We start from the raw sequence: 12,327 nt of genomic DNA, 5'->3' as shown, positions 1-12,327 counted from the left end.
GTAGCTGATCTGCCTGTCTCCGCCAGCCTGCCCCATGTGTGGTTAAGGCCCTGACCTTCTAACACCTATGGTATTAGGGTGCTTGGCACAGCTTCAGCCCCCACGTCTGCAGTCCAGGCCTGTGTCCAGGGACCAGCCTGCCTGCAGCTGGAGGTCAAGCTGTGAGAAGGAGCCAGGCGCCTCCGCTGGCCATAGGGAGGTACAACTCTGGGTTGCACATGGCATGGAGCTGAACTCTGGGTGCACATGGCAGCTGAACTCTGGGTGCCAGCTGCCCTCCCACTCTGTCCAGGGAAGATGGCTCGCTCTCACTTGCCTCCCCTAGTATTGAACCTGGCTTTGACTCCACCCCAGGGGTCGGGCAGAGATTGCCAGAGGGAGGAGGTAGCAGCGGCTGGGGACCTATCTCCCTCTGGCTTGGTCTGTGCTGCCTGCCAGGCCCTCCTCTAATGTGTGTTGGCCCCAGCCCTGGATATAACTCGGCCTGTTCACTCCAGGCTTTGGGCCTCAGAGCTGTGCCTGGCGCCTCCTTCACACCAGGGCCCCGGCCAAGGAACGCTCTACTTGGGGTCGTTGCCTGTAGGCGCGCAGCCAGGGACTGACCTGTGCAACCCCGCAGCCTGCCTCTTCTGCAGCTCTATGCTGCCACAGTCTCCCCTTTCACTGAGAAGTGGGATCCCCCCCAGGATGCAGCTGAGGCCTTGCGTTATGGGGAACAGGCAGGTGATTTGTTGATGTGGAAAACAGAGGATACAAGGACAGACGCGGCACTAGTGTGCATGGAAGCAAAGATGGTGCAGCCACCACGGGGCTGGTGTGGGGTTGGGGCCGAGGAGCTAAAGGACATCGGTTTCCCGCTCTATCCCCACGTACTTGAGGGCGTCGGCCTGGCTGTACCTGTCCCAGGACAGAGGGGAGCCATGTTATTCTGGAGGCTCTCCTGACCAAAAGGGCAGAGCTCCCTGCTGGGTCACTCCCTCTCCCCACACAGCCCTTCCCCAGCACCCCACTTCTGAGGCAGGGCCCTAGGGAGCAGAGCAGTCCCCACGGCCACCCCACCTGTAGTCGAAGAAGAGCTCTTCCCCGGCTTGAATGGCTCTCTTGGCGAAGATCCCAATGCGATGATCCCCGTTCACCATGACCACTGCGGTGGGGACACAGCAGGGCAGGGTGCTGGGGCAACCACCTGGCGGGCCTGGGGCTCCTGACCCGACTCCCACAAGCACACACACACACCAGTGGACCTGGCCAAGCAGCAGCAACAGGCTTGGCCCTGTGCTCTGAGCTCTGTTAGATGTGATGTGGGCAGAATTATCTTTCAATCATGTTTGTGGGAAACTGTTTACAATGATGAAAAAGCAGATTATTGAAACTGAACGAGAGGTCTAAAATGATACCATGATTAAATGGCATTAATTGTGATTATCTCTGGATTTAAAAAGAAAGAAAGAAAGCCCAGCTTGAGGAAGAGCTGCACACATCGCGTCTCGGCCTTTTGGTTGAGATCAAGTGAGAGAGTGCTGCTCAAGGGGCTAGCTGTCACAGAAGCATCTATCCCCGCTCACCTCCAAGGCTGCTGGGAACTCACCTTTGGCATAACAGTTGGGGTTCACGGAATGGTTTGCAAAACGAATCTTGTTTCCTTTCCGGGTAGCATCCACTACAAAATCTGCATCAAGCATATCAGGGGAGACAGTGAGTGCACCAGGCAGCTCTGTAGCTTCTTGAATCAATTAAACAGTGACAGACCCGGGACCACCCTGGAGGACCTCCGTGCCTGGAGTACAGATTTCCACTTCCCATCTACCGGGCACGGACACTGTTTTTAAGGGTTTTTGTTTTTTGTTTTGAAGAAAAAGGATTTATTTCCTCTTCAATTTCTAAGGTACAGTGACAGAGAAAGGGGTGAGGGCCTCCTCCATCTGCTCCTCCATCCCAGATGCCCAATAACAGCTGAAGCCTGGAGCCCAGGACTGCAGCCCGGTCTCCCCTGGAGGTGGCAGAGACCTAAGAACCCAGGCCAGCATTCATGCCTTCCCAGGCACATCAGCAGGGAGCTGCCCAGAAACAGAACAGCTGGGACTTGAACCAGCACTGTGATCTGGCACGTAGGCATACCAGGCAATGGTTCAACCTGGTGTGCCACAACACCCAGCAAGCCTAGGTGCTTAGCACTCCTGCTGCAAACACAATCTGGGAATGGAAGTTGTCTCCACATCTAATGGCCTGTGGCCTGCAAGGCTCTCTGAGGGCAAGCTGGAATTGTGCTATGTGTGTGGTCATCTGAACCTAGACTGAAGGGAATGTTCTAGAAAGCCCTGCACAAACTATTCTGTAGGAGGGGGTGGGTGGGAAGGGGCTCCACACCATTGTTGAGGTTGAAGAGGAAGCTGGACATGTACTTGTCGTAGACCTTCCCTCGGCGATCGGCCTCGTCCTGAGAAATGAGCTGGGGGAGAAGAGTGGCAAACATTAGGCCCCAGACAGGACTGGGAGGGCAGCACCACACACAGGCACCTGCTGAGTACCAGGTCACGCTGTGCTGCCCACCCCGGGGCTGATAAACCTGCCTGAGAGCTGCAGAGCCAGAGGTTTGTTGGAGCAGCCCTGTGGGATCCCTGAGGGCGCCCCACCCTCCCCGCCGTGAGAGCCCCGCTGAGTGATTTAGAGATCACTCCACGGAAGCTTGGCCTGCAGACAATCAGTGTTTTTCATCAGTGGCCGCCCAGGCCCGCAGCACTCACCTCGCCACAATACTCAGAAATGAACTCGTTCTTCTGCACAGACTCCTTAATGAAGGTGCCCCATCCGGCCACATCTGAAGGGGCTAGCAGCAGGTGCTGGGGGATGGGAGAGGGAACCACAGCTCAGCCTGCAGCCAAGATGGGGGTGTGTGGCAGGGGACAGGGTGGAAAGAACTAGAAACTTAAGAGGATCTGAAAACAGAAAAAAGGCCTGAGCCATTCTGTTGTGATGGAGGAGAGACCAAACAGGGAGGTGGCAAGAGCAAACAGACCCCTCTTCCTCCCTACTGGCTCAGGGCCTCTCAGACCCTAAGCTGTGGGCATTCATGGCTCTGTGTTGGTCAACCCCTGCCCCCCGCCCCATGGATAGCGCAGTCACTTCTAGCCTAACTGATTCAGAGGGCTGCCTTTCTAACCCGACACTAGGATGGCAAACTGGAAGGCATTGGTGCTAAGGGGGTCCTGGCCTGGGCTTGGCCTGTGGGGTTCCCCCGAGATGAGGCGTCACCTTCTTGAGGCCCCGCTGGATGCTGCAGTTCTTGCAGGAGACCACCTTGCAGTCCCAGTGCTCCGAAGCCCCACAGGTGAGGCACAGGTCGGGGTCACATTCGCGCACAGCCAGGTAGCAGGGGCACTGTTTGGTATTGCATTGAGTTTTACAGCGGCAGCCAGGGAAACGATTCTGACCTAGGGGTGGACAGGCAAAGTGAGGAAGGGCTAACATCCGATAGGGGATGGCAGGCAAACATGCGTGTTGCGTCCAAGAAGGTGTGGCCCCGCAGGAGAGCAGCTCGCTTGTTGGTGATCACACAAGGGGGCTCTAAAAGCCTCATGGAGGGGTGGGCGTTTGGCCTGGTAGGTATGGTGCCGCTTTATATGTCCGTGACCTTCATCACAGTGCCTGAGTTCGAGTTCCAGCTCCGCTCCTGACACCTGGCAGTGGTGACAGCTCAAGGAAGTGGGTTCCTGCAGCCCATGTGGGAGACCTGAAGTGAGTGCCCAGCTTCTGAACTAGATGGGTATCTGAGTTGGGCAGTAAACCAGAAGGTGGAAACGCTCTTGTTGTTTCTCTCTGCCTCTCCAAATAAATGAATAAACACACAAGTAAACAATTGAATAAATATGTTCATGAGAAAACTATGCATGCACTTTGAAATTTTAAAAAATTATCAATTGCCTAACCACCCCCTCCAGTCACTAGGCAGCTTGTTAACAACCCCCGGAGCCCTCTCTTAAACCATGGACCAAATGGAATTAAATGTTTTGTGCTGCAACTTGAAAAAATAAATAAAATTAAAAATTATCATTTATTTTGATCCACTCAAAAGGCAGAGACAGGGAGGGAAAGAGAAAGGCTTTCCATCTGGTGGGTGCTTCACTCCCCAAAAGGCCACAGCGGCCAGGGCTGGGCCAGGCTGAAGCCAGGAGCCAGGAACTCCATTCTGGTTTCCCACTTGGGAGGCAGAAACGCAAGCACTTGGGCCAAGCTCTACTGCCTCCCAGGGGCATTGAGCAGGGAGCTGGACCAGAGGCAGGGGAGCCAGGACCAAGCCATGCGAATGTGGGAGACATGTGGCCTAAGGAAGGGTGGTTTAACTACCGTGTTCAAATGCCTGCTTCTGAAAATCAAACAAAAAACCTTTCAAAAAACGTACTTTAAAGACTTGTTCTGGAGCCTGGTGTGATAGCGTAGTGGCTAAAGTCCTCACCTTGAATGTGCCAGGATCCCATATGAGCACCGGTTCTAATCCTGGCAGCTCTACTTCCCATCCAGCTCCCCGCTTGTGGCCTGGGAAAGCAGTTGAGGATGGCCCAAAGCCTTGGGACCCTGCACCCACATGTGGGAGATCCGAAAGAGACTACTGGCTTCGGATTGGTTCAGCTGCAGCCGTTGCGGCCGCTTGGGGAGTGAACCATCGGACAGAAGATCTTCCTCTCTGTCTCTCCTCCTCTCTATGTATCTGCCTTTCCAATAAAAATCAATAAACCTTTAAAAAAAACCCTTGTTCTTTTCGTTGTAATTTGAAAGGCGAAGAGGCAGAGAGAGACAGATGGACACCGAAGGATCTTACATCTACTGGCTCACTCCCCAAATGTCTATGAGAGCTTGGCTGAAGCCAGGAGCCCAGGAGCCCTTCCCGAGCTCCCACATGGCTGGAGGGACTCGGGCACTTAAGCTCTGCCATGCTACCTTCCACCGTGTGCACGAGCCGAAGACAGGGAGGACTCCAACTCGCTTGCCGATATGGGAGGCAGGTGTTCTGAGGGACGACATAACTGTCATACCAAACGCCAGTCCCTCACAGATACTCTGCCCTAAGGTATGCTTTCAACTCCATTTCGCCACAGCTTTCCGAAGGCCCCTCATGTACTCAATTTTTCCACAAAGTGTCTGCTGACATGCCTGTGGGTCAAGCCAAGCAGGTGTGTGGGGGAAGCAGGCGGGGGCCATGAGAGAAAGAGCAGGTGTGAGTGCAGAGCGAGCTGGCTTTCCCCGAGGCTCCCTGGTCTCACTTTCCACCCCCCACCCCCAGCCTTGCTGGGGGAACGTGGGGAGTGCTTCCGGGAAAATGCAATCTGTGCTCAGCACTGGCAAAGCCTCACCATCAAAGCAAGTATCATTTTGAGAACAGAACGCATCCGCTCCCTGCCACCCTCCTCCGCCCACAGCCCCCGCAGCACGAGCGCCTCTCTGCTGTGGCTGAGACTGTCGGCTGTGGCGGGTTCAGGTGGTTTTGCTGACTGCCTGGGCACCGGGGCAAGCTGGGAGGGGGCGGGGGAGGCGGGGAGGACCCCCAAGGCGCTCAGAAGGGAGAAAGAGGAGCTGCCAACTGCTGTGACATGCAGGGCCCTTGCCTACCGCCTCCTAACAGAATGGGATTTTGTTTTTTGTTTTGTTTTTTCCTTTTTTTCTGGGGTGTGCATTGGTCACCACTGGGAATTCTCAGACCCTGCACTAGACAGCCTGGCTTGAGTTCGAGCACCTCCACTTTTTAAAAAACGTTTTCATTTATTTGCTTGAGAGGCCGAGTTACAGAGAGAATGAGAGGAGAGCGAGAGATTATCCATCTGCTGATTCACTCCCCAGATGTTCAAAACAGCCAGGGCTGGGCCAGGCTGGACACAAGATAGCGCTTCCGTTCCTGCTCCAGCTCCCTGCTAACAGACACAGGGGCGGCCGCAGGTGTCGGTCAAGTGCCCAGATCCCTGTGGGATGGAGTTCTGGGCACCTGGTCCCCACACGGCCAGCCCTGGCTACTGAAGACCTTTTTGAGCCTCCATCTTCTGTCTCTTTCTCTCAAGTCAAATGAAGATAATTTAAGTTTAAACTAAAAGGAAAGGTCTCCAAATGGAAGACTGTGACAGCACCTTCAGGGAAGAGATCCCCACACTCTTTAGTTTCTCCGGAAGGGAAAATTAGGACAGCACCCCACTTCTCAACCTGTGCTGTTTCTTACAGTCATGTACCTAAGGGCTTTTCTAAAGTGATTCCCCCCGCCTTCAAGACCTTAAGCACTAAGTTCCCTGGGAGAATGTCTCAGCCAGAGCCAGGACAACAGGACAAGGCTGTCAGCCACCGAGGGGTCAGGGGTGAGAGGAACGGCTGGGGTGGGATGGGGAGACAGGTCCCACAGCATGCTTACAGTCTGGGTTGCACTGGCAGAACTTTTCACAGAAATTCTGTGTCATGATGCAGGGGCAGGTGCTGTCACAGGGGCGGTCTGGGTGGTCACACGGCTGGTAGTTGTACACTTGCGTGGAAGAGTTATCTAGGAGAGAGAAGCACGAAGCAGGAGGCTCCTGGGACCCGCCTTGTGGCAGGCCAGCCCTTCAGCCCCAATGGCCTGTGGCCCTGATTCCAAAGGGACTTGTTCCAGCCATAGCCTGGGGCACACGCCTGGCGGCTGACAGAAGGCAGCAGTGGCAGGCACCGCCATTCCCCAGCCCTGGTGTGGGGGCGTGTTCTGTGCGGATGAGCCGCCGAGATAACATGCAGTTCTGCTGGATACCAGGGTCTGAGCTCTCGGATCAGCAGTCTGCCGAGCAGCACAGCAACAGGGTGGGGGCTGGGGGAGGGGGTGTCTTTGCTTCTGAGGAGGGCTGCTGGGCTGCAGCTGCAGTGAGGGGTGGAACTGCTCTCCCCAGCTACTGCAAAAGCTTCAGAAACCTGCCCTAGGCGGAAGTGGCCAGGGTCAGCGAGGACACGTTGTGTGGGGTGAGGTGGGCGAAGGTGAGGCCCACGGGCAGGGGCCACAAACACAGCCCGGGAGCCACTTACCCTTCTTGAGCTGGATTTTCCTGCAGTGCGCAGCCCACAGTCTGTAAGACAGAAGAGTGGGTCTGGTCACGCTGCTCTGCCCTGATGATCAGAGCCTGGCCTTGACTGCAAGACTGAAACTTACAGGGCACAACCCCCTCTCCCCGGACAGAAAACACCGAACAAAGCCGATCCTGTGTGCCCACCACCTGTCCTTGGGGGTGGGGGCAGAGGGGGTGGCAGGTGGCAAGACCCTCTGAGCGAGGGGCCACAGGTCCCTAGTGTTGGCGAATGCCACCACGAGTGACATTAGAGAACAGAGCAGGCCAAGGGCCAGGTTTTTGGGTCGGAGAAATCAGCCCAGGTCACAGCAGAGAAGTGGGTGAGGCGGGAAGCAGCCACCAGGCCAGGAGACAAGGACATCCTCAAGGTGGGCTGCTGAGCTGGTGGCCGGCAGCTCACGTGGAAAACCGGAAGCCCACCTCATGGTCCAGGGCATCTGGAGGAGTGGGCAGGGCTGGGCCCAGGTCCATAGCCAAGAAACTGGCCCTCGGCAGGGAAAGGGGCTCACCCAACCCTGGAAGGGAGGCTGGGCCCAGAGGGCACGCAGCGCCCAGAGCGCACTGCCCAGGGCGGCGGCCCATACAGTCCACCTGTGCTTCCTCTTCTTCTTCTGCGAGGGGTTCATGAGCTCATCTGTCGGCAGCTTCAGGATAAGTGACTCTTTCACCGCGAACTGGAAGACCTGGGTAGGCAACGCAATGGGGCCTGTCACTCCTAGCCAAGCCACGCGGTCAGGTGGGCATGGAGCCCAGGAGTTTGGCTCAGGAGGGCAGGGCGTGGCACACAGGCAACGGACTGAAGGCTCCTCAGTGAAGGGGAGACGGGGCACTACAGGGACATGGGGTCCCTGGCTGACCCTCAACGGCTGACCCGGGCCCGAGGAGGGAGAAATGCTGAGCACGGCAGCGGCCCAGGGGCCGAGCATTCATGACGGCTCTTCTCACCGTGGCCGCTGGCTGGATCTCTGCAGTTTTAGTGTTGGCTTTTAGGAAGGGAGCTTAGCCTGCCTGCGAGGACCGCCTCACAGGAACCGGGCCCCGGGCGGAGCTCTGGCGCCCCCTGCTGGCATGGAGATGCCAAAGCCTGCCGTTCAGCAGGACCCTGGCTGTGGTGGCAGGTCCTCTGCACCCTGTTGTAATAGCTCCTGCTGCTCTTCTTCCCTTTCCCTCGCTGGCTCTGTGCCCTTTTCAGATTTCTGCGGAAACTACAGTCCTTACCCTCAGGAAAAAAAGCACACTTTTTTCTTTTTTGCTTGCAATCTAGCCTTTTGGGTTAGTTGGGAGCCTGTGCTTCGGGGAGTTAGGTAGTGAGCTCCCAGATGAAAGCCAAGAGGACTTTGGCTCCCAATTCTCGTGACTGTCCTAAGTGAAGGAGGCCGGAGGGACCCTGCAGGATCAGGGCACCTCGTGCCAGGACCTCAGGCCACAGGGCTCCTGTCCTGCCACACACCCGGCCCTGCCCCCTGGCCGCCAGTCGCCAGTCTGTGGGTTCTCTGCTCCTGTCGGCAGGGCAGGAGCGGCTGCTGGGGAGCTCTTTCTCGCAATGGTCTGAGTTAGGAGGAGGAGGTCTAGGTCCAGCAACTGGGAACCGAAACTCGGCAGCAGGACATGGAGACACTAGACGGCTTAGGGGGCTGATGGGAGGCGTACAGCAGCCAAGGCCACAGCGTGCCAGCTCTGGAGATCCACAGAATGAGTGGAAGGCCCTTCCAGGAAAGCAACAACTCCAGAAGCGTGGGTCCACTCAGTGCTGGGAGGTGGGAGAGGTGCAAGTCAGAGGAGAGGGGTGGCGGACCTGCAGGCAACACTGGGCCCTGCCTCCTCTGAGGGACCCGGAGGCACAAAGTCAGCAGGAACACCCCAGACCCACAGGCTGCGGGGAACGCAATCGGCCGGGCCTGTACCGTGCTGAAGGAGTACCTGTTTGCATGTCTTGGTGCCCAGGAGCCTGGCTATGGAGCAGAAGTTGTTGAAATACGTGCCATGGAAGACACGGAAGAGGGACTCTTCGGCGCCAGTCCACTCCACGGGCTCCGAGGGCGCCTCGACCACACAGAGCTGGGCTGGTGCGGGGCTGGCTTTCTGCTTGGTGGGCGTCTGACAGCGCGAGTTGGCCTCTGAGAGGAGACAAAACAAGGTGCAGGGCTGCCAGCCATGATGGCTGCACGTATGTGGGAGAACTTAGGGGAAATGTTCCCCCTTGCCATTGCCTGCAGGTGAACTTGGGCGGCAGAATGGATGGTTCCACCCACGGTAACCTTAAGTGTTGGGTGGCGACCTTGTCCTTGCAAGGAGATGAGATCTTCACACCACTGTACCTGAAGAACTGGAGGCCCAGTCGTTGCCCGTGTCCCTGTCACTGTCCCCTTCTTTAGTCTCGGCCACAGTGGAGGCGGAAGTGTTGGCGCAGGAAGCGCTGACCACATGGTGCCGGCGCCGGCGCCGGCCGGAGCACTTGGAGCGCGGGTTGTGCAGCATGGCGTATTCCTTGGCTCCTTCCTGCGGCAGAGGAGAAACCGACACACGCCAGTCACCACACATGGTCCTCACTCAGCAACCTTGACCTTCCACAACATCCACACCCAAGGGGCAATGCTCCTGCCTTTCCGGGTGCTGTGTACCACATGGTTAGTGTGACTGCAACAACCACTCCACAAAAACTGTACAGCTTACAACCTTGATTTTTTTTTTCTTTTTTAAGATTTGATTCATTTGAAGGATCTTCCATCATGTTGGTTCATTCCCCGAGTGGCCACAAAGGCCAGCGCTGAGCCAGGCTGACATCTGGGTCTCCCTTGCATGGGACAGGGACCCAAATACTTGAGCCATCATTTACTGCTTGACCCTGGCCCTTGGCAGGGAGCTGGATAGAAAGGAGGGCAGCCAGGACGCAATGGCTAGCCATGAGAGATGCTGGTGTGTAGATGGTGACTGAACTCACTGTATCGCAGCACTGGCCCAGTGTGTTTCCCTCATAAAATCTTCAGTCCTTAAACTTACACAGTATTACTATTTAATTCTGAAATTATAATCTATTATGAAACTGAAAATACCATTAGTACCTATAGCTATACTATAAATAACCTTGCAAAAAGTTACTGATTTGGGCCTAGCATAGTAGCCTAGTGGCTAAAGTCCTTACCTTGCACACACTGGGATCCCATATAGGCACTGGTTCTAATCCCAGCTGCTCTACCTCCCTTCCAGCTCCCTGCTTGTGGCCTGGGAAAGCAGTCGAGGATAGTCCAAGTCCTTCGGACCCTGCACCCATGTGGGAGACTGGGAAGAAATTCCAGGCTCCTGGCTTTGGATCGGTTCAGCTCCAGCCCTTACGGCCATTGGGGGGGGGGGCGCGTAAATCAGCAGATGGAAAGATGGAAGAATTTCCTCTCTGTCTCTACTCTTTGTAATTCTGACTTTGCAATAAAAATAAATAAATCTAGGGCCCAGTGCAGTAGCCTAGCAGCTAAAGTCCTCGCCTTAAATGTGCCAGGATCCCACATGGGTGCTGGTTCTAATCCCGGCAGCCCCACTTCCCATTCAGCTCCCTGCTTGTGGCCTGGGAAAGCAGTTGAGGATGACCCAAAGCCTTGGGACCCTGCACCCACATGGGAGATCTGAAAGAACTCCTGGCTCCTGGCTTCGATTGGCTGAGCTCTGGACATTGCGGTCACTTGGGGAGTGAATCATCGGACGGAAGATCTTCCTCTGTCTCTCCTCCTCTCTGTATATCTGACTTTCCAATAAAAAAAAAATAAACCTTCAATACATACATACATAAATAAATCTTTAAAAAACGTTACTGATTTGAGAGAGACCCGAGAAGGACAACTCCTATAGGCTGCTTCTCTCTCTAATGTTCACAATGGCTTGGTGAGGCCGGGACAGATATCGCCCCGCTCCCCGTGCCCCACGAGGCCGGCAGGGGCCCCACTACCTGAGTCACCCCTGCCTGCCGCCTAGCTCTGCCTTAGCAGGAGCCGGAGCTGGAACTCGAACCCAGACACTGCTACGGGACAGGCATCCACCCGTGTGAATTGCTGGGCCAGACAGCTGCCTCCACTTCTTTATTTTTTGACATTTTATTCATTTATTTTTGGGGGGCCATTGTGATGTTTCAGTTGGCTAATCCTCCCAGTTGGCAAATGGCAGGATCCCATGTGGGTACCCTTTTGTGTCCCTGCTGGTCTACTTCCCATCCAGCTCCCTGTTTATGGCCTGGGAAAGCAGTAGAGGATGGTCCAAGACCCTAAGACCCTGCACCTGCATGGGAGACCTGGAAGAGGTTGCAAGCTGCTGGCTTCACATCAGCTCAGCTCTGGACACTGCACCCGTGTAGGGAGTGAACCAGCAAAAGGAAGCTCTTTCTCTCTGTAAAAATCTGCCTTTTCAATAAAGATACTGCCTCACTTGTGAAGCATGGTTACCCAGAGTTTTTCCCAGAAAAAAAAAAAAAACTCGAGTGTGCGCTGCTCACGTCCGGGTCATGGACCACGGAGGCTACAGGAAGAAAGTCACTGACTTCAAGAGGGAGGCAGAGAGGAGTGCAGAATGCGGGTCAGCCTGCGGGAGCGCACAGAGGGCAGCTGCCTGCAGAATGCGGGTCAGCCTGCGGGAGCGCACAGAGGGCAGCTGCCTGCAGAATGCGGGTCAGCCTGCGGGAGCGCACAGAGGGCAGCTGCCTGGTAAACATGAAGCCCAGCTGAAGGAGCCTGGGTTTGTTTCTCAGGTTATTCTCAGTACACCTGGAGAACTAACATAGAACGCAGAGCAGATAATGTTCCGACCTTCCAGGTAATTTTCTTGAGTATACAAGAAATGATTTTGTTTTTTGGAGCTGCTGTTGGATTATTTAGCAAACATCACAACAGTCAGTGATTTATATGCAAATGGATCAGAAAAAGACAAAAGGTACGCACAGTCAAATCCACAAGGTTGGGCCCGGCTGGAAGGCCTAGTGGCTAAATCCTTGCCTTGCATCCGCTGGAATCCTATGTGCTCCACTTCCCACCCAGCTCCCTGCCTGTGGCCTGGGAAAGCAGTAGAGGACGGCCCAAAGCCTTGGGACCCTGCACCCGCGTGGGAGACCCGGGAGAGGCGCTGGATGTCAGCTCCAGCCACTGTGGCCACTTAGGGAGTGAACCAGCAGGTGGAAGATCTTCCTCTGTCTCTCCTCCTCTCTGTGGATCTGACTTTCCAATAAAAGTAAATAAATGTATATATATCTAATATATATGTCTTTTAAAAATCTACCTCTCAAATA

At 55.4% G+C, this 12,327-nt stretch overlaps 1 protein-coding gene across 2 annotated transcripts in view; it reads right to left on the bottom strand.

Annotated features, from left to right (window-relative positions):
* Positions 1-289: 289 nt before the first annotated feature.
* The window catches only part of EZH1 (enhancer of zeste 1 polycomb repressive complex 2 subunit), a 32,576-nt gene continuing 20,538 nt past the window's right edge, over positions 290-12,327 (bottom strand). The window contains exons 10-20 of one of the 2 annotated variants that reach the window (XM_058675511.1): positions 9,383-9,563; positions 8,985-9,181; positions 7,656-7,747; positions 7,024-7,064; positions 6,389-6,514; positions 3,253-3,431; positions 2,745-2,840; positions 2,368-2,449; positions 1,589-1,669; positions 1,060-1,144; positions 290-897 (exon numbers count right to left, since the gene is read on the bottom strand). In XM_058675511.1, coding sequence (XP_058531494.1) covers positions 837-897; positions 1,060-1,144; positions 1,589-1,669; positions 2,368-2,449; positions 2,745-2,840; positions 3,253-3,431; positions 6,389-6,514; positions 7,024-7,064; positions 7,656-7,747; positions 8,985-9,181; positions 9,383-9,563 — 1,221 coding nt within the window. In that variant the 3' untranslated portion in view covers positions 290-836. The remainder of the gene's footprint in view (positions 898-1,059; positions 1,145-1,588; positions 1,670-2,367; positions 2,450-2,744; positions 2,841-3,252; positions 3,432-6,388; positions 6,515-7,023; positions 7,065-7,655; positions 7,748-8,984; positions 9,182-9,382; positions 9,564-12,327) is intronic. The other variant, XM_004597352.3, reaches the window with a different exon arrangement.

Source organism: Ochotona princeps, chromosome 17 (genome assembly GCF_030435755.1).
Source record: "Ochotona princeps isolate mOchPri1 chromosome 17, mOchPri1.hap1, whole genome shotgun sequence".
Classification (NCBI taxonomy): domain Eukaryota; kingdom Metazoa; phylum Chordata; class Mammalia; order Lagomorpha; family Ochotonidae; genus Ochotona; species Ochotona princeps.
This window is presented reverse-complemented; position numbering and strand designations above follow the sequence as displayed.